The sequence below is a fragment of the Thamnophis sirtalis genome, unplaced genomic scaffold (genome assembly GCF_051295495.1).
Source record: "Thamnophis sirtalis isolate CommonGarterSnake01/CBP01778 unplaced genomic scaffold, rThaSir2_p1.2 scaffold_4, whole genome shotgun sequence".
Classification (NCBI taxonomy): domain Eukaryota; kingdom Metazoa; phylum Chordata; class Lepidosauria; order Squamata; family Natricidae; genus Thamnophis; species Thamnophis sirtalis.
The window spans coordinates 95,800,756-95,826,208 of record NW_028261384.1 but is presented as its reverse complement, the minus strand read 5'-3'; the positions used below and the strand labels follow the sequence as shown (position 1 = coordinate 95,826,208).

The window sequence follows — 25,453 nt, the reverse complement described above, 5'->3', positions numbered from 1 at the left end:
GCTCAGGCGGGTGGAGAAAAAAAGCCATGCGATAGCCGAGGGCACAGGCTCTCTGGAGGGGGAGAGAAGGTTCTTTCCAAAGACTGATTTCTTTCCTTCCTGCCTGCGGCTGGAAAATACATTTTCACAGTGGCGGCAGAAGCACAAATCGCCGTCAGTTCCGGCTCTCCCTTCCCCAAGCATGTCCCATTGCTGCTGGAGTTGCTTTGCTGAATCTGGCACGGCGAGGATAGCAAGAAACGCCTGGCAGCAAAGCTCTCAGCGATGGCAAGAGTCCCGCCGCCGCACCAGAAAGCGCAAAAGCAGATCCAGCAACAACGGGACCAATAGTGAGTGGGAAATCCATGCCAAGGGAGGAAAAAACGTGCATTCCCCACCCCCCTCCATTGGAAACGAGGTGGCTTTCAGAGAGAAGAGGGCAGCCGATGGCAGCCCTCTTAACCTGACAGCCACCTGGTTAAAAAACCATCTCCCACGGCGTTTTTCCCTTGGGAGCTCCGCAGAACATCCCAAAACCGATGCCACCACATCTGCCCTCTTCAGGGACAGGTCCTCTTCAGAAGGATGAGGCTCCACTGGTCCAGAGACCATCTGAGGGGGGGAGCGGTCCCCCTCATATTCGTCTTCCCGGATGGGCTCTGGATTCATTGCCAGCCACGCATAGCTTGCCACACCATGGAAAACATAGATGCGTGCATACACCCTCAATTACAGCCTCAAAGACTTCGTAACAGCGTGAACTTGTTCTCACTTAACTGGGCTTCTGCAGAAGCTTCCCTCCGAAGCCCTCCAAGGGAGGAAGGGCTAATTGGGAAAGGGGCTTTGGTCCTGCTCCGGGCTGTAATTGTGCGGGGCGTGCGTGACCTATGTTTTCCATGGTGTGGAGCCACAACCGGAAGATGAGGAATGGGAAGGCAACCAGTGGGGACTTGTCATTCTGAAGAGTCCCCCAGGGAAAAACGCCACTGCCAGGTACTTTTAACCATATATTTTGGTCCTATAACTGCAGAATGCTGCAAAAAACCATAAATGCAGGCCAGTTGTTTGGTGTTTCAAATGTGATTGGAACACTCAACAAGGTGACCACAGTATGTGTGTATCTGAGACAGAGTCACAGAGAGATGGGGAGGGAGACAGACACACGCAGTGACACATGGGAGGAGAGAGACAGACACAAAGAGAAAATGACAGAGGGAGGAGAGGTAGAGAGAAACAAGCCAGAGAGAGAGAAAGAAAACGAAAGTGGGAGAGAGAAGAAAGAACATAACCACAATTGAGCCCAAAATTTTGGTTGCTAAGCAAGAGCGTCAAGTGAGTTTCACCACATTTCCAAGTTGGCCACGCCCACCTGATCACATGACCACCGAGCCATTCCCACAAAACAGGCCACACCTGCAGAATAGGTTCTAAAATTTTTTGAAACCCACCACTCTCTTCCTACATATCTACTGATTTTCTCTATTTCTCTATATCCCTCTACCTACCAACCTACCTACACCCTCTCTCTTCCCCTACCTACCTACTATATTTCTCTATTCCTTTATCTACCTACTTACCTAACTATTCTCTCTCCCTACCTACCTATTGTATTTCTCTTTCTCTCTCTATCCCTCTACCTACCTACTTTTTTTTAATTTGCCTCTTCAAAACCTTGGTGCGTCTTATACTCTGAAAAATATGGTACCTATATAGCAAACCTCTAATAAAGCAGAGTTTTTACGGAATAAAAGTCTAAAACTATTCTCCAAAGTTTGTGGAGACAGCAGCCATGCGTGGGTTAACTCAGCCAGAACCAATAAGACTGAGTCTACTTACTACTCTAAATTCCTTTTTAAAAACTATTCTAATTGGCCTTTTTTCAAAGAGAATTAATTCAGAAGGATTCCTGTCTCCAAATTGAAAAAAAGAAAAGACAGGTTTCATCGAGGACAGCTCCTCAGGGAGCGAAGGCTTTCAAACAGCTCTTCAGGGCTCTGACGGAAAGTGCCGCCACAAGAGCTCTTTCCGAGGCTCACAGCCTCATTGCTCTCCATGGCTGCTATTTAGAGGCTCCTCCTCTCGACGCTGCCTGGCATTGGCCGTTGGAGGCCCCGCTATTGGGCAGACACTTTGAGGACTAGCGGCTGCCCCAGCGATCTAGTTTCTCGTGCCACCACTGCGAGGGCAGATTTCATCACCGCCACCAAACACCGCTGCAGCCCCAAGAGTATCCTCCACCTCAGAGAGTGCTGCTGAAGCCTCCACATTCTCTCCAAGGCACCCTCCTGGCACTGTGGCCTCCTCAGCCTCGTGGCGCCTGGCCCATAGGCTTTGCACCCTCAGTGGCCATTTTGTTTAGGCGCAAATCCTCCCAGCAAGGTTGTAAGTACTGCTATGGCATCTTCTCTAGCTCAAGATCCGCAGGTTCCTCCACCTGTCCAGGCCCAAAATGCTTCAACCGGGGGCCTTGCTTCCGCTGTGCATAGCCACCAGCCTGCCTCAGTGGCTTCTTCCAATGAGCCCTCTGCTAAGGTTTCCCGGCTACAGGGCTACAAATACCACCCCTTCAGACGGAGGCGATACTCCCATGCAAGCTCCTCCTAGGAAGACCAGGAGTAAAACCAAGCACATAGAGCCCCATCCTTTCCAGGCCCAAAGGCCTGTGGAGCCCAGCCATTCTCCTGACATCAGATTCAGATTCCCCTGCAGCTTCTATTATCCAGCCGCAGCTATCTTCCAGTCTCTCCTCTTTAAGGTGAAGAAGATTGCTGGCATCCCTCCACCCAAGACTTCTCAGGGCACGGAGGCAGACAAGACAGACACCACTGATCCCTTCATCCAGCCCAAGGTGGAAAAGGCGGTGATTCCCTCACCCAGGCTCTTCATAGATGTGGTCCAGAACCAATGGGTGTCTCCAGATACAGGCCCTCTTCCCTCCACCTTAGGCAAGCGCCTGTACAATGTTGGTCCTGAGCTTGCCAAGGCTCTTGAGGTACCCTCCATTGATTTACCTGCTTTGACTTTGTCCTCTCCTAATATGGCCTCAGCTGCTCCTGAGAAGGCTCTTCGCCCGGAGGACAACAGGCTTCAACAGACTCTGTTCGTGCCGCAACTTCATCATCCTTCTTTAGCCGCTCTTCCCTCCTATGGCTTAGACAACTTCAAGAGGGAATTCCCCCCAGGGATTCCAGGGCTCGCAGAGACATTAACAAACTTAAGGCGGCCCTGGAATACACTGCAGATGCATCTTTAGATGCTGCCCATTTCGCGTCAAAATCCATTGCTTCCTCTGTCTTGTCTCGCTGTCTCAAGATCTGACCCTTCCAAATTTCTGTCCCAGGCCAACTCATGCCCTTGAACGCAAGTGGCACACACTAGATAAGCGTCGGGGCCTTAAAATATATGTGGACAAGACTGCCAGCTTCAGACGCACCAAGGCCCTTTTTGTCTCTTTCCACCCTACTAATAAAGGCCTTAAGGCATCTTCATCAATGATTGGGCACTGGATTAGATCAGCTGTATCACGTGCTTATCTAACGCATCATCTCACGCCTCCGGACAACACTTCTGCACATTCTATGTGCAGCGCTGCAACGTCGGATGCATAATCCACACAGGCCTCTGGAGGAAATCTGCCGGGCAGCCACTTGGACTACTCCTGACGACATTTATATGCCACTACAAGGTGAATAGGTACGCATCAGCCAATGCAGCCTTGAGATGACATGTGCTTCAGCAAGTGCTCCCCTCCTCAAACACCTAGGCCACTCACATTCCCACCCGGAGACAGGCACAGCTTTGGTACGTTCCACGCATGGCTGTTGTCTCCACCAACTTTGGAGAATGGGGCGTTGGTTCTTACCTGATAAGCTCCTTCTCTAAGCAGGTGGAGACAGCAGCCATCCCCACCCTTCTTGGGACTGGCCTAGGTCGCGGAGGGACATTTGGGGGGTCACCTGAACATAGAGGGATGAGAGCAGTCGACTTGTACAGCGGTCTACTTATCTCCGTCAAGAAAGTGGGAGGACACTCCTCAGAGATGATGGCATCATTTAGTAGACTCAGTCCTATTGGTTCCGGCTAAATTAACCCACACATGGCTGCTGTCTCCACCTGCCTAGAGAAGGGGTGAATCAGGTAAGAACCAACGCCCCATTTTAGGTTACTGTACTAACAACAACTTTTATACTTTGATATGTCTGCATTGCCAAAATACATGTAATATCCCCTTTTAAAAAATGACTTTTCTTCTAGGGTGGCAGACATGTAGACTATGTTTCTGACCAGATTGTCAACAAACTCATAGATGTAGTAAAGAAAAAAAACAAAGGTGGAGTTGCAATAAAGCCTTTCCAGGTATAACTCTCAATTGTTTCTTTTTCACTAATATATTTATTCCAATTGAAAAATCATACTGAAATGTTTAATGTTTCCAATGCTTTTCATCTTATTAAAAAATAGTTAAATCTTTAGTGATTCTGTCCAGCTATCCTCAATATGGTCCAATAATAAACACAGGCTAGGCAAAATGGTGTGCAAATAAAGGAGTATTTTCAATGATAGTATGATAGGAATTGCATATGGTTTAATTACAAAATATATCTTTTATTAGGACTGCAGATTTGAAGGCAAAAAGAGGCTTTGAAGCACATGAAGACACTCATGTATCATTTGTCTATTCCTTAAAATGAACATACCTTTTGCAATTCTGCAGTTGCTACATAATTCCAGGAAAAATATGCGTTGAAAAATTTTCAGACAACTTCACTGTGTGTTCTCACATGCTCTAAAATACATTTGTGTCTTTGAATCTAAAGCCTTGCATAACCTAGCTTTCTGATTCTGCATCCAACAAATCCTGCTTTTAGCTTGTTCTGTGTAGTGATGGGCTACTTTGTTTGAGAATCTATCCATTTTGAAGATAACATGATCTGTTTTGGGCAGACATTCTTATGCAATCATTTGGAAATGGATTCCATCATTTTCCAAAAGCTATACTGACAGTTTGGGTACCGTATTTTCACGACCATAAGCCGCACTGAAAATCCTAAAATTTGATCCAAAATCGGCAGTGCGGCTTATAACCCGGTGCGCTTTATATGTGGAAAAAGATCTCCCAGCTGCTTTGCTCCTCGCGACTGCAACAGATGTCCAGAAGCGGCCCCTGGGGCCAATGGGGACCGGACCCCCAGCTCGACAGCCCCTGTCGCCTCTGGACGTCCACCGCAGCTGTGAGGAGCCGAGGAGAGCGCGGAGAAGAGCGCGCGACGGCCCCCGGCGCTCCGGGAAGCAGGAGAGGCGCGCGACCCGGCCTCTCCTCCCTGGACGCCGCAGCAGCAGCCCCAAGCGCACCGATCCCCGCGCCCTTCGCATCGGGGCATGCTCTTGCAGCACGCCCCGATGCGAAAAACACAGAGATCGGTGCGCCCGGGGCCGCCGCCGCGACGTCCAGGGAGGAGAAATCAAACCGCGCGCCTCTCCCGCCTCCCGGAGCGCCAAGAACCGTCGCGCGCTCCCCTCCACACTCTCCTCGGCTCCCCACAACCGCAACAGACGTCCAGAAGCGACAGGGGCCACCGAGCCGGAAATCCAATCCCCACCAGCCCCAAAAGCCGCTTCTGGACATCTGTTGCAGTCGCGAGGAGCGGCACGAAGGCTCCCGGCGCTCCAGGAAACACCGAAAGCAGCTGGGAGAAGCGCGCGGCCCGGCCTCCCCTTCCTGGACGCCGCAGCAGCAGCCCCAAACTCACCGATCCCAGTGCCTTTCGCATCGGGGCGCGCTGCAAGAGCATGCCCCGATGCGAAAAACACAGAGATCGGTGCGCCCGGGGCCGCCGCTGCGACGTCCAGGGAGGAGAAACCAAGCCGCGCGCCCCTCCCAGCCGCCCTCGGCGCCCCCCGGAGCGCCAAGAACCCTCGTGCCGCTCCTCGCGACTGCAACAGATGTCCAGAAGCGTCGGGAAATGTGCGGCTTATAACCCGGTGCGCTTTATATGTGGAAAAAGTTTGAAAAATTAACGTTAATTGATACTGCGGCTTATAATCCGGTGCGGCTTTTGGTCGTGAAAATACGGTACTTATTATTTGATAGCCAGGGTTGCTTGGGAAATATAGCCTACCAGTTTGCTAAAATTGTACTATCTTCTTAATTCCAGGTGAAAAATCATATGTGGATATTCATAAACAGCCTGATTGAAAATCCAACTTTTGACTCCCAAACGAAGGAGAATATGACTCTTCAAGCAAAGAGTTTTGGCTCAACGTGCAAATTTAGCGAAAAGTTCATCAAGGGGGTGAGTATTAAAAGGTTTGCTTCATAATTGGTTCTGGGAATTCTGATGAGCAAAAAGTGAATCAATCCAGCAATAAGATATCTCATGGAACAATTCAGAATTCTTTCAATATCATTTTTCACTTTTGTTTTCTAGGCTACCAGTTGTGGCATAGTGGAAAGCATTTTGAATTGGGTCAGATTTAAAGCCCAAACACAACTAAATAAGAAATGTTCTGCTGTTAAGCACACTCGCATTAAAGGAATTCCTAAACTGGATGATGCCAATGATGCTGGTATGTGTTCAAGTATTAAAAGCAGTGAAGTCTAGCTATTTTTTACCATTTATATTTGAGTCAATTTGTACAGGGATAGGGTAATTATTTAGCCACTCACAACCCTACCTTTTTGACAGCCCGATAAATTCTTCAAGATGAGGATGCTGAATTCTGGTGGCATGACCTTTTTTGTGTCCTTTAAAACAATTGAAGATCTCAATTGTCCAGACATAATAAACAAATAATAAAATATTTGCCCTGCCCTTCCAGGTTATAAGAAAGCTATTCATCCTTTTGTAAGACTATGCAATTCCTGAATACAAGGTTCAAATTTACAGAAATGGTAATGTTGTGGGGGATTAGGGTTCTTGGGATTAATGAATAGAAAAGAACCAAATCTTCACTTTGGGGCAGTTTACATTGTAGCCAGACATCCATCGAGAAGAGAGCTCAGGATTGAAAGAAGAGGTCCTTGAGGCTCCCTGAGCTTGGTTGTTTTGTTTCATAACCCAAACTAAGTTCGAGGTTCATTTTATTTATATACCGCCCTATTCCCGGCGGGACTCAGGGCGGCGCACAAACCCAAGGAGGGGGGAGGGTACAGGGCATTTAAAACAACCAACAGCCACATGATTCGAGAGGGGAAGGGAACTCATCGACCCCAAGCCTGCTGACACAGCCAGGTTTTAACAGCTTTTCGGAAGGCCTGGAGAGAGGTGAGGGTCCGAATCTCTGCGGGGAGCTCGTTCCAAAGGGCCGGAGCCACCACAGAGAAGGCCCTCCCCCGGGTAGTGGCCAGATGACATTGGCTAGTAGACGGAACCCGGAGGAGGCCTAATCTGTGTGATCTAATGGGTCTTTGGGAGGTAAAACTAGGTTTTATCTATATATCATTGAAAGAAGAAAATAATAAGCCAAAAAAAGGGAACAAAAAGATCAAAACACTTCCTCACAGCAATCAATACCCAGATGAGCAGAGATTAACATCAAGATCAATACTAGACCAAGAAGCAAACAATAACCCAATCAAGAACTATCAAACAAGCTAGCAGAAAGCAGCCCAACCACAGAACCTCCAAAATCATTCCTCCCCATCAACACTAACAGGGCAAGCCACTCGAATATAGCTTTGAGAGCAAACCCCAGTCCTTAATACCACTGATGATGTTATTTAGTTTGGATAATAAAACATCTACAAGAAAACATCCAAGCTCAGGGAGCACTAAGGACTCTTCAAGGTTATCCAGCTCCTTTTCCTGAACCACAGCTCAATTGTTTTACCAAAACATGAATGAAATCTCTGCTTCTTGGAATCAGAACATTGGGAGAGCATCTATAGTGTACTATTTAATGGAGCTCTGCATTATATTTACTTCTCTTTTAGGGAGCAAGAATTCTATCAACTGCACTCTCATTTTGACAGAAGGAGATTCAGCTAAGACACTAGCTGTTTCTGGCCTTGGAGTTGTGGGTAGGGACAAATATGGAGTATTTCCACTGCGAGGAAAAATTCTTAATGTACGGGAAGCCTCCCACAAACAGGTTAGTTAGCAATATTTTGCAAACATTCCTGTGGTTTTTATAGGTAGTCCTCAACTTAAGACCACAAAACAAATAGAGCCCAAAACATCATTGCTAATCAAGACAGTTACTAAGCGAGTTCTGCCCCATTTTGCAACCTTTCTTGACGCAGTTGTTAAGTGAATCACTGCAGTTATATTAGTAACATAGCTAAGTGAATCTGGCTTTCTCATTGACTGCTTGTCAGAAATTTATAAAAGGGGATCACTTGGTCCCATGATACTGCAACCATCAAGTATGAGTCAGTTGCCAAATGGTCAAATTTTGATCACGTGACCATTGGGGGGCTACAGTGGTTGTAAGTGAAAAATGGTCATCAGTCACTTTTTTTAGTGCCATTGTAACTTTGAATGGTCACTAAATGAATGGTTGTAAGTTGAGGAACATGATTTTTTTTAATGTGCCAAACCAGAAGCATTAGCCTTCATTTAAATTTTAACTGAAAAGTGTATTTATAAAACTGAAGAAGCTTCTTAGATGAGAAGTGAAACGTCTTCAGAGAAAAATCAGAAAGTCCAGTTGCCTCCTGAAAAAGCACCTTTGGGACAACCATGAAACTGGACGTATCCCCACAGACATGTATTTATAAAACCATGCAGTGGTTGGTTTTTGAAGTAAGAGTTTTGCTATTCTTCAACGATGTAATGACTATCCCCTATGCCCAAGTGAGTTTTCACTGTGAAATGTGGCTGTATTAGAATAGGTAACATATTGGTTACCTGGAGGGATTTCCCCCACAAGCTGTGCTGCTGAGATTCAGTAGTAAAATATCAGGTTAAATGTTTTTTCATGTATAAATATTTGAAATAGAAAAACCTTCCTATCCCAAAAAACCCGACTAAAAGTATCACCCCTACTCCCTTTGATGAAATCTCTGCTGATATCCTGACATCTGCTTTCAGTTGCAATCTTCCATAGATTTTAAATGAATAGGTGGGTTGAGGTGACTGGAATTTAACAATGCTTCTCTCCAGGGTTAATGTGATAAGAATACATTCGTTTTCTGAATTTAAGAAAATGCTGGGCTTTTTTCAGATAATGGAGAATGCTGAAATTAACAACATTATTAAGATTGTGGGGCTGCAATATAAGAAGAGCTACGATGATGAAGAATCCCTCAAAAGTCTCCGCTATGGAAAGATTATGATCATGACTGATCAGGTCAGTCGTAATGCCAGAGACAATGATATTGTATATAGGCAAAGGGATTCCCTCAGCCAGTCTTTTTCAATGCCTTCAGTTGATATCATATGTCTCTCAATCCAAATGTTCCGGATTTCATATTTTATTTAACAAAATATAAAATACAGAAATACAAAAAAAAATGAAAATAGGGGAGGAAAAAGTCTAGGGTAAAGGGGAGAAAAAGAAGAAAAGCATTGACTTCCAACTCCTTTTGACTCAGTAGAATAAGGTAATAACATATCTCCTCAATGTTTTACTTTCAATAATAATAGCCATTATAACAATAAACCTATCTAATCAGCAAAACCCAAAATGAAAGCTTCGGGTTTTTTTCCATTTAAGGCACAAAATCCAAATGCTGTTTTCAAGTAGAAAGAAAATCAGTTGTATTTTCTTTAATTGAAGTCAATTAAACCATCTCTGCTAACTCCATCAACTTTTGTCCATTGTGGGAATCAAAGTATCCTTCCATTTTTGTGCATAAGGTATCTTTGCTGCTATCAAGATATATAACTTAAAAGTCCCATATATTTTAGTTCTTTATCCATTAAACCCAAATGAAGTCTCTGGTTTTATCTTTATATTGACTTTAAGAATCTTCTATATGAAGAATCATTTCCCATATTCATTTTTGAAGCACTTTTATACATTCTTGATCATTTATCCAGTGTTAGTTACCAGTGGTACATCATCTTATAAAAATTTATTTTAAATTATAATGTAATTAATTATAATTGTTTCAGATATTGTTCAGATTCCCATTGTTCAGATATTGTATCCAGAATTCCTTGCCTACTGAATCATACAATGCTTTACATACTCATTCTCCAAGTTCAATTTACCATATTTTTCAGAATATAAGACACACCTTTTTTCCTCAAAAAAGAGGCTGAAAATCTGGGTGCATCTTATACATCGAATACAGGATTTCCCTCCCTCTCTCTCTCTCTCTCTACCTACCTACCTACTTACCTATTGTATTTCTCTCTCTTTCTCTCTCCCCTATCTACCTACTGTATTTCTCTATCCCTCTATATACCTACCTACTCTCTCCCTACCTACCTACTGTATTTCTCTCTCTATCCCTCTACCTACCTAACTACTCTCTACCTACCTACCTACTGTAGTTCTCTACCTACCTACCTACTTTTTTTTTTAAAGCCTCTTCAAAACCTTGGTGCATCTTATACTCTGAAAAATACGGTAATAGCATTTTATAAAACTTAGCAATAATAATGTTCATTATTACACAACAGATATTCCAGTTCATTTTTTGCAAAATAAAATCACAGCTTTTTTATCTTACTGTATTTTTCGAACTATAAAATGCTCCTGACTATAAGACACATCTAATTTTTTGGGAGGAAAATGGGGGAGGAGATCTGCCAGTATTTGGCCTGTTTACTGCCACTGTGGCTTGTTTACCACAGCCCGCTCAGTAAGCCCCCCCCCCCCCCGGGCAATATTCGGAGTATAAGACGCATGGACATTTCCACCCACTTTTTTGAGGGAAAAGTGCATTTTATACTCCGAAAAATACAGACACATCCTTCTCATTCCAATTCCTCTTTTTAGCTTTGTGGATAAGGCCACCATAATTAAATATTTGACCATAAATCCATCAGTCTGGCTTTGCCCCCACTTACTCCCCCTGCCCCCCCCCCCCAGTTCCTGCGAAGGGGTATCTTTGCAGAGAAACTTTTTATTTATTTCAAGCTCTAACAAAGTAGTTAATTTAAATGTTCTAAAGTGATATGCAAGTATAAATCTTACTCTGAACTGGAGTATTTTTTTAATGCTTTGGCTTAAATCGGAGAAGAGCAACAAAGATGATTAGGGGACTGGAGACTAAAACTTATGAAGAACGGTTGCAGGAACTGGGTATGTCTAGTTTAATAGAAAGAAGGACTAGGGGAGACATGATAGCATGTTCCAATATCTCAGGGGTTGCCACAAAGAAGAGGGAGTAGAACTATTCTCCAAAGCACCTGAGGGTAGAACAAGAAGCAATGGGTGGAAACTAATCAAGGAGAGAAGCAACTTAGAACTGAGGAGAAATTTCCTGACAGTTAGAACAATTAACCAGTGGAACAGCTTGCCTCCAGAAGTTATGAATGCCTCAACACTGGAAACCTTTAAGAAGATGTTGGATAGCCATTTGTCTGAAACCATAGGGTTTCCTGCCTAGGCAGGGGGTTAGACTAGAAGACCTCCAAGGTCCCTTCCAACTCTGCTATTGTATTATAAATCTATTAGCATTCCCAAGGTGTTTTATTAAAAAGAAAGAACAAACATAGGTCACTCTAAACTTATCACAAAATTGCTGTCAAAGAAACAAAGAAAATAACTTCCTTCAATTCTCAGATAAAATGCATAATAGAATCTCATCAGCAACTGGAAAGGGAGCATATGAAAAAGTACTTCATGATATAAAACATTCCCAACTCCCAGAAATGTAGAAATCAATTGCTCAAAAATATTTAGTAATAACTACAGTAGATTAGTAAAGGAACATTTCTATTTTGCTGTTGTTTCTGTGTAAATATCCTATAACAGCAGCATTCTGATTATGACTGGAAAAATTAGATCATAATTCTTTATCAATTACAGTGGATCCATTGGAGTTTATTGTTAGAAATAACAATCATAACTGGTTTTGCACTATAAAACAATCTTCTTAGTTCTTTCCAGAAGCACTGAACTTCATAATCTATAAATGGACTGGAAATTATAGGTGTTGTAATGTAACATCTGATAATGGTCACTATGGCAAAACTGACAAACAAATGCTGTAATTAGAAGATCAGAATATAAAGCTAGTAAGGATTATTGGCTTTTCTAACACCAATGGATGAAATCTTACCTTCTGAACATTTTTGTAGGATCAAGATGGTTCCCATATCAAAGGTTTATTGATTAATTTCATTCACCATAATTGGCCATCTCTTCTGAGACATCGTTTCCTAGAGGAATTCATTACTCCCCTTGTTAAGGTAAGCTCCACCCGTTTGAGTGATAACTTTAGCAATTGAAAATATTCTTACTAAAATTCATTAGTTATATTGTTAACTCTTCAAAATGAGATATTTGGCTTTTCCATAGGTTTCCAAAAACAAAGAAGAAATTCCTTTCTATAGCATTCCTGAATTTCAGGAATGGAAGAACAGCAATCCTAACTACAAAAATTGGAAGATCAAATACTACAAAGGTTTGGCTAAATTGTAATGTCAAATGGACTAAATAAGGCTAACTTTAGATTTTAAAAAGAATACATTGTGTTGCATAGTACTATTTTAACTTTACTTGGAATAAAGGGATTAGGGGGCTATACATCATTTTTTTTAAACTAGCTCATCAAAACAAGAAATGTGTTCCATGTAAAGTGCAAGATAAAGATGAGGAAAGTTATTTGTCTACAGCCTACCTGTCAAGTTGAATGTTAAGCAGGAGGCCGAATGGGTATGTTAAAACAATTTATCCTACATAACACTAAGATCAAATGAAAATGTTCTTGATGTTTTTGATATATTAATTGAATTGAGGGAGACAAGATATTTTCAGTAAGTGTTGTATTCTGTATTATCCTAATCTATAAAAACTATAGTGCTTACATTGTAAGGCCTCAGTAGGTATAGGTAAATTTTTATTTGTAAGCCATTCAGATTAATCACTATAGAATTAGGAAACCTTGAAACTGAAATTATAATTAAATAAAAAGAAACGTTGCATATTAAGTGAAATATGATTATTTTATCTAATTTTTTAAATCAGATTCTCTGTCTCCTTAGGTCTGGGTACCAGCACTTCAAAGGAAGCAAAAGAATATTTTGCAGCAATGACAAAACATCGAATACCTTTCAAGTACTCTGGTCCCAAAGATGATGATGCAATCACCTTGGTAAATTAAGTTCTCTTCTTATCCCTCTGTTTCTTTGACTGCAAACTTATTTGGACAGTGAAACACGAGAAGCCCTTCTGCTCATTTTTTTTTGTTGTTTTTTTGTTTGTTTTTTAAGACATTTTTTTAAAATTAAGTTATAGAGTATTCTAAAATACACAAGTAAATAGAAGAGCAGTGAGAGGGAAGGGGGAAGAGAAGTGAGGAAAGATAAGGAAAGAAAAAGAAGCATTGACTTCCAACTCCCTCTGTTACAATAAAATAAGGCATTAACATCAAATCATAGCTTTTTGCTTCTACACAATAGTATGAACAGGTCATTTCTATAAAGATGTATCAGTTTAATCTGTAAAACCCAAAGCCAGAGTTTCATTCTTTTCCATATCAAGCACGAAGTTCAGAAGCGGTCTCCATGTGGAAATAAAAGTAGCTATGTTCTTTAATCAAAGTGGTCAGTTTTGCCGTTTCAGCCAGCTCCATCAACTTCTGCAACCATTTCTCCATAATAGAAATCGAAGTGTCCTTCCATTTTTGCAGATACAATAGTCTTGCTGCTGTCAACATGTACTAACAAAATTCCAAATTTCTTCTCCAGTTCTTTTTCCATTAAGCCCAAAAGGAAAAGTTCTGGTTTCATTTTTATCTCCATTTTCAGAATTTTCTGTATTAAAATATGAATTGTACTCCAGAAATGTTTTGCTTTATCACATGTCCACCATAGATGATTTAAAGTCCTTTCTTTCCTCAGCTTTAATATTGGGGCACCAGAATTAAAAAATAAAATTTTACGATACATCAGCCAATCTGGCTTTGCCACCATTGGTTATTTTGTTTTTTTAACCCCAGTTGGTAGTCTTATTCCTTGCTACAGGATTTAGGAAGTTTGTAGGGTTTAGGTGCCTGAACTCAAGTTTCATTTATCTAATAGCAATTATAAAAGTTAAAATATACTACAGACACAGTGAATTATCACTGTTATACAATATGGATAAATATACATTTTTGTGTTTGATTGCAAAATACATGAACTCTAACTTTATGGGCTATTTATATACTTCCTAAAGATTGTTGGATTTATATGAAGTCAACTTAATTCAATCATATTTTGAGGTTTTAATTTCCTATCAGTTTTAATTTCCTATTATGAGAGATAATATTAGTTTAGGCATAATTTAGTGGGACTTAAAATGAATTTAATTTGCCTATTAAATCAATCAATCAAATCTTTATTTGGTTATAGACCAGCAAATAGAATACAAAAGCTATAATTAATTAAAATAAAAGAGTATATGTGTGTAGAGGGCTTAAAATTAATACCATAGCTTTTATGCAAACTATAAAACAGTACTTGATTGTGGTCAGAGAAATAAAAACAGATTGATCCGATAATAACATGAGATGAAACAGCTTGGAATGATCAGGATATGTAGTAAAAAGTGGAAATAATAATTGCTGTCATGCTCCTATAGAGAGGGCTATAGAGAATAACATGTTCTGTCAACTCAGTTATTCCTCCATATGGACACAGTCTCTGAAGAGGATTTTGATTTTTGTATCTTCCTTCAGTAACAGCTGTTGGGAAGGCATTGAATCTGGCTAAAAAAAACGGGCCCTTCTGAATTTTGGATTGTTAGGCAACTGAGATATTTAATCAGTTGGAGAGAATGTGTAGAGTGGCTCAACGGGTTTATTGGTAGAGCTGGAAAATCTGCTTGCAACTCTAAATCAATAGCCCGCTGTTTGAGATCAGCTAGAGCACGGATCCCTAACCCCTGGGCCATGGTCTATTCACAACCAGGCTGCACATTCAGCGGGCTTGCATGCAGCTTAACTTGCACAAGTCGAGCCCCCATGCTCACCCAGGCCAGTTCCCCTCCTCCACTCCACCAAGCTGCAAAGGATGGGGACCACTAGAGCACTTTGTAACCCATCAAGATAATGGCTGGTCATGAATAATCATAGAGTTGCAATTTGGCATGTATTGCCTGCTTCCAGGAGCACTGAAAGCTGTCAGTCATAATAAAAGAGAGCCAAACAAATTGGAAAGAAGAGCTTAAGCCAATAGAAGAAGATGTAAATCCAGGCAGAAGTTTCAATTTCAAGAAGACCAGTTTAATTGCGCAGGACCATGTTTGAAACACAGCAAGGCGCTTTAAAGTTGGTTCTCAAACACATGGACTCATTTTTTCCAAAGAAAGGAATGACCTGTAGGGGCCCAACTGAGCTCCAAAACGGAGCTGGACTCAGAAAACTTAGCTAAATTATATGTTGAACTCCTTTGGAGAAGTAAAAGATTTGTAAATCCAACATGTTTTTAATGCAAATGACTAGTTGGCATGCCATTTATGGTTACCCATATCTTGGGAAACAATCCCCAATATTCAAAAGTTTTGACTTGCTCTATTAGATAGACACGCATCTTAAGTGCTTAGCAAAGACTGTGACCTTGTTTTTAGTGTAATTAGATGTTTTTGGCAGTGCTCAGCTAATATTTAGAACACCTAGTTCAAGCCAGTCTTTGAGAAAGCAGCACAGGGTTGTTTGCATACAAAAGAATAGAATTGTGTTTCTCCCAGTTTTAGCAAATAAAGAGATTGACTATTTAGTTTGGCAGTAAGGGAACTAATATATATTAAAGAGAAGATAAGCTAGAATACATCCTTGTCTCATTTCTCTCTTAATAGGAATTTCTTTGATGCAATGTCCTTGGGCATCTCATTATTTTTCTAAGTACAGATAATTTTGTCAATTGACGAAGAGTTTGATTTGTTCCTGAGTTGGTCAAACATATGTATATCTAATGTCCAGTGTGGCATTTAGAGTTTATAATTTTGGGGGAGGAGTCTGCAAATTAGGTGGAACTTTAGCAAATAGCTGATTATCGTTTGTTTGTTTATTGAATTTATATTGCCACCTATTCGCCCATGGCGACTAATCTGGCATTGAAGTCCCTTCAGTGACAATATGAGCAGTGGGAAAACATAATTGAAGAGCATCAATGTAATGTTCTTCTTTTCCCCAAATTTCAAAAATATGCGGTTGAGGGATATTGAGATGTATATAGAAATTAATGAGAAACAATTTATCTAGAAAAGTTAAGAGTAGCTGTTTGTGTAAGGTTCTCAACTGAGTCTACTGATGTAATCTCAGTTTTTAGAATGATTAGGATATGGTCACAGACCAGTACGATGTCTCCCTTGTTCAGTGCCAGGATCTGTTAAGAGAAACAATGATTTTATCTTTCAGTAAAGTGATCATTTCTTGACCATGTCTCTTGGGACAAAGATGTTGAATTGGAAAATGTAACTTATAAAGGCATGGATTCTATAGAGGCGGGATGTCCTTGATGCTCTCTGAACTTGATTAGTCTCTCGCAGACATACCATTATTCAAATTAGGCATCATCAGTGCTAATAAGAAGTGGGGTTTCCTCTCAGTTTGTTTTAACAGAATAACATGATTGGAAGGGCCCTTGGAGGTCTTCTAGTCCAAGCCCCTGTTCAAGCAGGTAACCCTTTACCATTTCAGACATAAGGTTGTCCAGTCTTTTAAAAACCTCCAGTGATGAAGCACCTACAGTTTCTGGAGGCAATTCGTTCCACTGATTAATTGTTCTAACAATCAGGAAATTTCTGTATTCTCATTCTAGGTTGAGTCTCTCCTTGATTAGTTTCTTTCCATCTATTGCTTCTTGTCCTGTCTTCATGTACTTTGGCAAATAGGTTGATCCCCTCTTCTTTGTGGCAGCCCCTTAGATATTGGAACACTGCTATCATATCATCCGTCAAGGTTCTGATAGATGTTCTAATTAATTCATAGAAATGCTTTTCATTAAAGTAGGCATACCAATTCCTGTAGCTGTTCTCCAGTCCCCTAATCATATTTGTTGCTCTTTTCTGAACTCTTTCTAATCTCAACATATTTTTTATATCAAGATGAGCAAAACTGAATGCAATATTCCAAGAGTTGTCTTACTAAGGCAAAGTGGTATTAACACTTTACATGATCTTGATTCTATCACTGTTTATGCAGCCTAGAACTGTGTTGGCTTCTTTGGCAGCTGCTGCACACTGCTGGCTCATATTTAAATGGTTGTCCACTAGGATTCCAAGATCCCTCTCACAGTTACTACTATTGAGCAAGGTACCACCTATACTGTACCTGTGCATTTTGTTTTTCTTGCATAAATGTAGAACCTTACTTTTTTCACCATTGAATTTCATTTTGTTAGATAGTGCCCAATGTTCAAGTTTGTCAAGATCCTTCTGTATCTTAAGCCTGTCTTCTGGAGTGTTGGCTATTCCTGCCACCTTGGTGTCATCTGCAAATTTGATCAGTTCCCCATTTATTCCCTCATCCAGATCATTGTTGAAGAGTACTGGGCCTAAAACAGCCTTGGGGTACTCTACTGCATACTTCGTTCCATGTAGATGCAGTTTCATTGAGGACTACATGTTGAGTGTAGTTGGCCAGCCAGTTACGAATCCATCTGATGGTGATGCTGTCTAATCCACATTTTTCTAGTTTATCTAGTAGTAGGTTATGGTCTACTTTATCAAAGTAATTTACTGAAGTCCATGTAAATTATATTGACAGCATTCCTCTGGTCCACTAATTTTGTCACTTTGTCAAAGAATGCAATAAGATTAGTCTGGCATGATCTATTTTTGACAAACCCATGTTGGCTTTTGGTTATTACTTTGTTTACTTCTAGATGTTTGCTGATTTGTTGTTTGATTATCTTTTCCAGAATCTTCCCTGGTATTGAGATCAGGTTGATAGGTCTGTAGTTTCCTGGATCTATTTTTTTTTAACCTTTTTTGAAGATGGGAACGACATCAGCCCTTTTCCAGTCCTCTGACAGTTCCCGGTGCTCCAGGGTCTCTGAAAGATATAGTTCAATGGTTCTGAGATCTCATCTGCCAGTTCCTTCAGAACCCTGGGTTGTAATCCACCCGGTCCTGGTGATTTGAACTCATCTAGGGTAGACAGGAGCTCACTTATCATTTTCTTTCCTATTTTAACTTGTGTTCCTGATCTGATTTTTGTGGGGCTGTTTTTTATAGGTTGGACTGTTTTTTCCTTTTGTGTAAAGACATATGCAAAAAAATAAGTTAAATGGTTCTGCTTTCTCCCTGTTGCTTGTCACCTTCTTGCCACTTTCTCCCAGCAATGGACCAATGGTTTCCTTAACCTTTTTCTTTTTTAACATGTTGGAAGGTTTTTTTGTTTGTTATTTTTTTACTTTTGTCACAAGTCTTTGTTTATTGTGAGCCTTGGCTTTCCTCACGTCATCTTTACAGGCTCGGGTTATTTCCTGATATTCTGCCTTAGCTATGTCTTCCTTTTTCCACTTTTTATACTTATATTTTTTGTCTTTCAATTTGTCAGAGAGTTCTTTATGCAGCCATGTTGGTTTCTTTTGGGAGCTGTTATTTTTCTTCATTGGTATTGCCTGGGATTTTATAATCTTACTTTTCAAATTTTACCAAGCTTCTTGAGTTGTTTTCCCCTTGAGGATTCTCATCCATGGAATTTTTCCCAAGCTTTCTAAGTTTATTGAAATTAGCTCTCTTAAAGTCCAAGACTCTAGTTTCACTTTGTTCTACTACTTGTGCTTGCATAATGTTGAATTCCAGTACTACATGATCGCTTGCCCCTGGGGTTCCTGTGGTTTCAACACCTTCTATCATTTCCTCTCTGTTAGTGAGAATTAAGTCTAATATGGCCGATCCCCTTGTTCCCTTCTCTATTTTTTTGGAAACAAAGTTGTCTGCTAGGTTTGTTAAGAACCTGTTGGATCTTCCACTTGGTGCAGAGTTTGTCTCCCAGTTGATGTCAGGGTAGTTAAAATCCCCCATTACTATTGTGGTGTGCTTCCTACATACCTTAGTTAGCTGGCTAGCAAAAAGTTCATCTACTTCCTCTGTTTGGTTGGGTGGCCTATAGTATAGACCAGTGATCCCCAACCCCCGGTCCGCGGACCGGTGCCGGGCCGTGGAGTACCTGGCACCGGGCCGCGCAGCGGCCGGGGGCCATGATCGCTGCAGCGGCCGGGGGCCATGATCGCTGCAGCGGCCGGGGGCCATAGTTTCTTTCTGTATGCAAATTAGGGCTAACTGGCACAAGGGGTGTTACTGGACCGCTGGTGGCACTCTGACGTCACCAGCGGCCCACCGCCCCCCTGTGTCCAGCGCCGCCCTTCTCATTCCTTTTCAGCGCTTCAGCGCTGGCCGATTCCTGAAAAAAACCTAAGAGCGCCTGCGCAGCTACGTAGGGCTAGCGTAGACAGCGCTAGTAGCGTAGCTTTGCGTAGGCGCAGTTTGTGCTACGCTATCTACGCTAGCCATACTGAACAATCAATGTGTCGTCGCGAACAACGCCCCCCCACCCTTGCGCGCGCTCAGTGGGCCACGGTAAAATTATCAAAGGCTGACTGGTCCGCGGCGATAAAAAGGTTGGGGACCACTGGTATAGACCTATGCCAATGTCATCCCCCCCCCACTTTAATATTGGCCTAAATGCATTCAATATAATTTTCATCATTGTTGTGCTCTATTTCTGTCGAGATGAACCGTATTTTTCGGATTATAAGACGCACCTGTGTATAAGACACATCAAGATTTTGAAGACGTAGGGAGGGCAAAAAAGTCTCAGTTTTTGTGGAAAATGGCCCATTTTTCGCAAAAAAGGAGGCATTTTTGCCTTGCCCCCCTGCAGACTGCTGCCAGTGGCTGAGGGAAGGCCAAAAAACCCTCATTTTTTGTGCAAAACATCCCTTTTCTTTCAAAAATGGGATATGGGGGCAAAACTTCAGGAGGCCAAAAATGGCTGTATTCGATGTATAACATGTACCAACATTTTCACACTCTTTTAGGCAAGAAAAGGTGCCTCTTATATTCCAAAAATATGGTAGTTATTTGCCGTTCTTGTGTTGCTATATAGAATCTGATAATTTTGTAGTGGTTTGCCCTTAACGTGGTGAACATTACCAGATTGTTGTTTCATGTCAATATAATTTGTTGTAGAGGTTGGTTCCGGTCTGGGTGGTGATATTTTTTCTGCATCTGAGGTTGCCTCTGTCATGAGTTTATGTGATTCCAAGGCAAAGGTTGGAAGATTGAAGTGCATGGCAGTTATTGGGTATGTCCATGTCATGTTCCTGGTGAAGTTTACTTCCTGACTCAAGTTGCGGTTCCCAGGGTTTAGCAGTCAAAACCTCCTTGTCTGTCAGCAGAATTCAGCTCTTTATGCTTTGAATTTTTTACATTTTGGCAGAATGGGGGCAGGATATAGTAAGTTCAATCTGTTCCAGAGGACTCTGCTAATTCCAGAGGTCAGAGGAAGGGACTGCCATGCCAATGAGTCTTTTCTCAAAATGATGGCAACTGTCTTGGATAGTTGGTAAAACCAGATCAATTAGAGCTCTATGTTATGTCACCAGAGTTTCTCTCAAATTGTCCAGTCTAAGAGTCAAGGTGGCACAGTGGTTAGAGTGCCACACTGCAGGCTACTTCAGCTGACTGCTAGCGGCAGTTCAGCGGTTCAAATCTCACCAGGCTCAAGGTTGACTCAGCCTTCCATCCTTCCGAGGTCGGTAAAATGAGGGGCAATATGCTGACTGTGTAAAACCGCTTAGAGAGGGTTATAAAAGCACTATGAATTGGCATATAAGTCTAAGTGCTATTGCTATTGCTAAGAATACCAGTTTGTTCTGAATCTGGCAGGGCACTGAAAGAGTTAATCAGATGTTTTTTCTCAGGTCATCTGCACTGTGAAGAACAGACTTTTCAGACTTCCTCTGGACATTCGTGGGTGGAAGGGGGAGAGCTGAACTGGTAAAATGTCCTTGAGATTATCATATCTATTCTTTAAAGTCTAAGGACGAGATTGGTTTAGGAGGCGGCTGAGTTCTTCTAAGCCTAAAACACATTTTAAAAAGATTTGAAAATGTGTGTATTTATTAAATGGCTACACCGCCCACTCCGTTACAAGGCGACCCTGAGCAGCTTACAGATTATTAAAAGATAAAAAGAAAACTATGCAAATTAAAGTTAAAACTATATACAAAACAGGGCTAAAAGATGGACAACACAGGGATGAGGTTTTCTTACCCCATCCACTACCTCCAACAGTAAGCAGTTGCCTCAGGCTTCCAAGCTGACTGGCAAAACCAAGTTATAATACAGGTAGTCCTCAACTTACAAACATTCACTTAGTGACCATTTGAAGTTACAGTGGCATGAAAAAAGTGACTTATGATTGTTTTTCACAATTACGACCATTGCAAGCCTCCCAAAGGCCACATGATCAAAATTCGGACACCTGGTAACCAACTCACCTTCATGACGGTTGCAGTGTCCCAGGGTCATGTGACCCTTTTGCAACCTTCTGACAAGCAAAGTCAATGGGGAAGCCATTAACAACTGTGCTACTAATTGCAGTGATTCACCTAATAACTGTGGCAAAGGAGGTCATAAAATGGAGCAAGATTCATTTAGTGACAGAAGTTTTAGATTCAATTGTGGTTGTAAATCGAATGACTATATACAACGTTAGTTGTATAGTGACCTATGGCTGTTTTTCACACTTACAGCCATTTCAGCAGCCCCCATGGCCATATGGTCAAAATTCAGATACAAGGCATGTATTGATAAATGGTGATCACGGAATCATGTGATCACCTTTTGACAAGCAAAATCAATAGGGAACAATCATGTTACTGACAATAACTGCAGTGATTCACTTAACTATGACAAGAAAGATCACAAAATGGGGCAAGATTCAGTTAACAATTATCTTGCTTAGCAAGAGAAATTTTAGGTCAATTTTGGTCGTAAATTGTGGATTGCCTATATCCTTACAGAAGACCAGAAGGGTAGGAGCAGTTCTTGCCTCTGGTGGCCCCACCCACTTGAATTCCTTAGCAGACAAGGTCTGCAGCAGGTCTCTTGAACTGGCACAAATGGGATAGGCTAATCCCTTGGCATGAGATGGCTCCTCATACACTGAGCCCATCCCATATAGAACTTTAAAGGTAATAACACCTTGCAAACTGGCAATCCCATTGCTCATACAACAGTGGTGTTATATGTGCCACCTAAGAGGCCTTAGAATTACACTTCTGCATTCTGCGCCAGCTCTGGCTTTCCAGATAATCTTCAAAAGTAGCCCCATGTAGAGCACATTGCAGTAATCCAATCAAGGGGTGACTGGGGCATGAGTGACCATGCTTGGAGCCTCATGATCTAGGTATAAGGTTCAAGTGGTGCACAACTCTCCTAACCACAACTGTCAGCTGCTCTTTGGGCAGGAGTTGTGAATTCAGGAGAACCCACAGTTACATACGGCAGTGCAGACCCATCCAGAACTAAACATATGGATCTAAACAACTGGATCATGAGGTCCCTTGCACCCATAGCTCCTCTGTTTGGCTGGGGTTTAGCTGAAGGAATTTGGATCCCTTGCAGCCTCCAAGCACTGTGAAAGGGAAACCGCAGCAAAAAGTATACCAAAAAGGCACTAGGAGTTTAAAGGTCTTATTTTAAATGCTAGGAGTTGCCCATATGTAGGTTGCCTAAATGTATGTAGAATTTGTTCTTGGCCTCTGCTAGATGGAAGTCAGTCAGCCTACCTGTAAAACAAGCAAATGCACCTCACAAAATAATTGTTCTATTTGTTCCCATTCACCTCTATTTACTTTATTATTTAATATTTATAAAGTGGTTTGTTTAGGCTACAGATAGTATTTACAATTTAAATGGCACCCTCTTTTGGTTAAATGCCCACTGAAAATTTGTTTCCTATCCTTTGCCACAGGAGTGGTCAGCTCTGATTGTTTTCTCATTCCTTGGTGTAGGGATATGGTTACCCTTGACGTCACAGCTGATTTTTTTTGATATGTGGTACAGGAGATATGTGCTTTTGTAGGGTTGTTATTTGGCTGGTTCTCAATGTTTTACAACTCCTCTTTTAAGGAGTTTCCTTTGATTTTAACAAGTCAAAGATAGGGAGAATCGTTTGTGCCGTCAGCAGACTTAGTTTACATTTTTGTTCTTTTACGTTTATCAAGTTGATACTCACACCATCCTGTATTAACTGCGCAGCCGCAGTGCATATTGCAGCAGTGTGTTTGGAGGGTGGCGATTTCTCTTCCATTGAAGAAGAGAGATCTATAAGCTGTTGACTTTGGATCTCTGCTTGCAAATCCAACTCCAAATCATATCCAAGGAAGCATTTGAGGGAATAAGAATATTTACAGGAGTCGGCTGTCTATTCCTTAGGTAGGTTCAACTTTTTGTGAGTTTGGAACTAGCTTGTGTTGCCGAATCTGTATGCTCTCTGCCTACTTGCTTTGATGATTTGTAATGTCCTGGAATTTTCTCTGCTTTTTCTAACTGTTGAGGCTTTTAATAAGGCAGCAAATATGTAGAGATTAAAACTGCGATGATACCTTTTCAGGGGAGTTATTTACAGCAATTGCTACTTTTTGGCATCTTGATTCCTCCTTACTTATCAAAACTTCTGTGGTTTAATTAAGCACTTGGCAGTGTAAAGTATTGTTTAGTAAGATTCTTGTTCATTTTAGGCCTTTAGTAAAAAAAAGATTGACGATCGAAAGGAGTGGCTGACAAACTTCATGGAAGACCGAAGACAACGCAAACTTCTGGGTCTGCCAGATGTAAGTAGTCTTCAAAATAAATTGGGATTCCTTCTGAATAGTTCAAGCAGATTAATATATAAAGAACTTGTGAACAGGGAGGATTCTTTGCTGAATTTGGGATGCAAATAGTCTGGTGGTCTCTTTATTATTTTAGCATTAGTGGGATGTCTCTATCTTTGACTATCACTAAACATTTGGCAGCAGTTGAGAAATAATAAGTAATAAGAAACATAGAAATATTTGGTTTTTTAACATTTCTGAGCTAAAATGAACCAGTTTCAACCTTACTAAAAGGGTTTCAGATTCAATATATTCTCCTGTGTGCTGCTTGGGGAATCCACTTTGTCCATTAGTCTAGAGACTGAGTTATGTTTCCACTGCAGTCAATAAAGCTTATTTTAAGTTTGATGTTTCCTAAATAAAAACTTTCACCACCAATTACTAAGGTTTGATGGAGGCAGTTGTTTTGTATATTAATGAAATGACAAATTCTATCAAAGACTAATGATGCATATGCATTCTTTATTAACTTTATGCCACAAGGGTGCATCTAGCAATCTATGATCCAAGTTGAAAGATTTTCCTTTCATAGCTAGCAATATGTGTTCCCAAGTCGGGTGAAATCAAGTTACCTTCGCTACCAGTTTGCAAATGTGAATGCATGCACCAACTCCGTGCATGCACAGGATCTTCCATGCATGCGCAAAGCATCCAAAACGTGGCGGGTGGACAGAGCCTTCTGCTACCACAGCTAATGGTTCACCTGAACCAAATAGAACCAGCTGAATTGCACCACTGGTCCAAGTGAAGAAATCCTGTGTTTTCTTTTTTTTTTTTTAAGTGCAAATCATTTTGAAATGGTAACATCTCTGTAGAAGAAAGCACTTAGATATTATTTTAAGGATGTATCTTAAATTGCCTTGCCTTCTTTAGGATTACCTATATGGGAAATATACAAGTTACCTGACCTACAATGATTTTATCAACAAGGAACTGGTTCTGTTCTCAAATTCTGATAATGAGCGATCCATTCCATCATTAATCGATGGTAAGGATTTTCTTTTACTAATTAAACAAGGTTTTATGTACTTTGAATTTAGTGCATAATAATTTTGAAAGAGATAGACCACAAAGAGCTGACTTAATAGGATGTTTTGTAACTGTGACAAAGAAACATTTATAAAACCTTATATTCTTAAACATTCTTGCTTGAAGCAGGATTTAATGCATGAGAAAATGTTTATTAATTGCCTTGATATAAAGCAGATATATTTTCAATAAACTAATACATAATCTAACTTTGAAGATTTGTCCTTTTGAGAATGCCTTAGCTATTAAGACTCACTATGAAGAGAAGTTGTAATTACTAATGGCTCCTCTGATTCTTTCAGGAATGAAACCAGGTCAGAGGAAAGTTTTATATACATGCTTCAAAAGAAATGATAAGCGAGAGGTAAAAGTAGCTCAGCTGGCTGGATCAGTGGCAGAGATGTCCTCTTACCACCATGGAGAGGTAGGAGAAATATTAAAGGGATCCCAAAAAGTAGCAAGTAAAAATATAGTTTGCAAGAAGTATATTAGAAGTTGTTACAAGAAAG

At 41.1% G+C, this 25,453-nt stretch overlaps 1 protein-coding gene across 1 annotated transcript in view; it reads left to right on the top strand.

Moving 5' to 3' along the window:
* TOP2A (DNA topoisomerase II alpha) overlaps positions 1–25,453 on the top strand; it is a 44,829-nt gene that overhangs the window by 6,341 nt on the left and 13,035 nt on the right. The window contains exons 9-19 of the mRNA XM_087713492.1: positions 4,234–4,335; positions 6,135–6,272; positions 6,408–6,546; positions 7,913–8,070; positions 9,145–9,270; positions 12,177–12,287; positions 12,397–12,502; positions 13,083–13,192; positions 23,781–23,873; positions 24,789–24,903; positions 25,247–25,368. Coding sequence (XP_087569618.1) covers positions 4,234–4,335; positions 6,135–6,272; positions 6,408–6,546; positions 7,913–8,070; positions 9,145–9,270; positions 12,177–12,287; positions 12,397–12,502; positions 13,083–13,192; positions 23,781–23,873; positions 24,789–24,903; positions 25,247–25,368 — 1,320 coding nt within the window. The remainder of the gene's footprint in view (positions 1–4,233; positions 4,336–6,134; positions 6,273–6,407; positions 6,547–7,912; positions 8,071–9,144; positions 9,271–12,176; positions 12,288–12,396; positions 12,503–13,082; positions 13,193–23,780; positions 23,874–24,788; positions 24,904–25,246; positions 25,369–25,453) is intronic.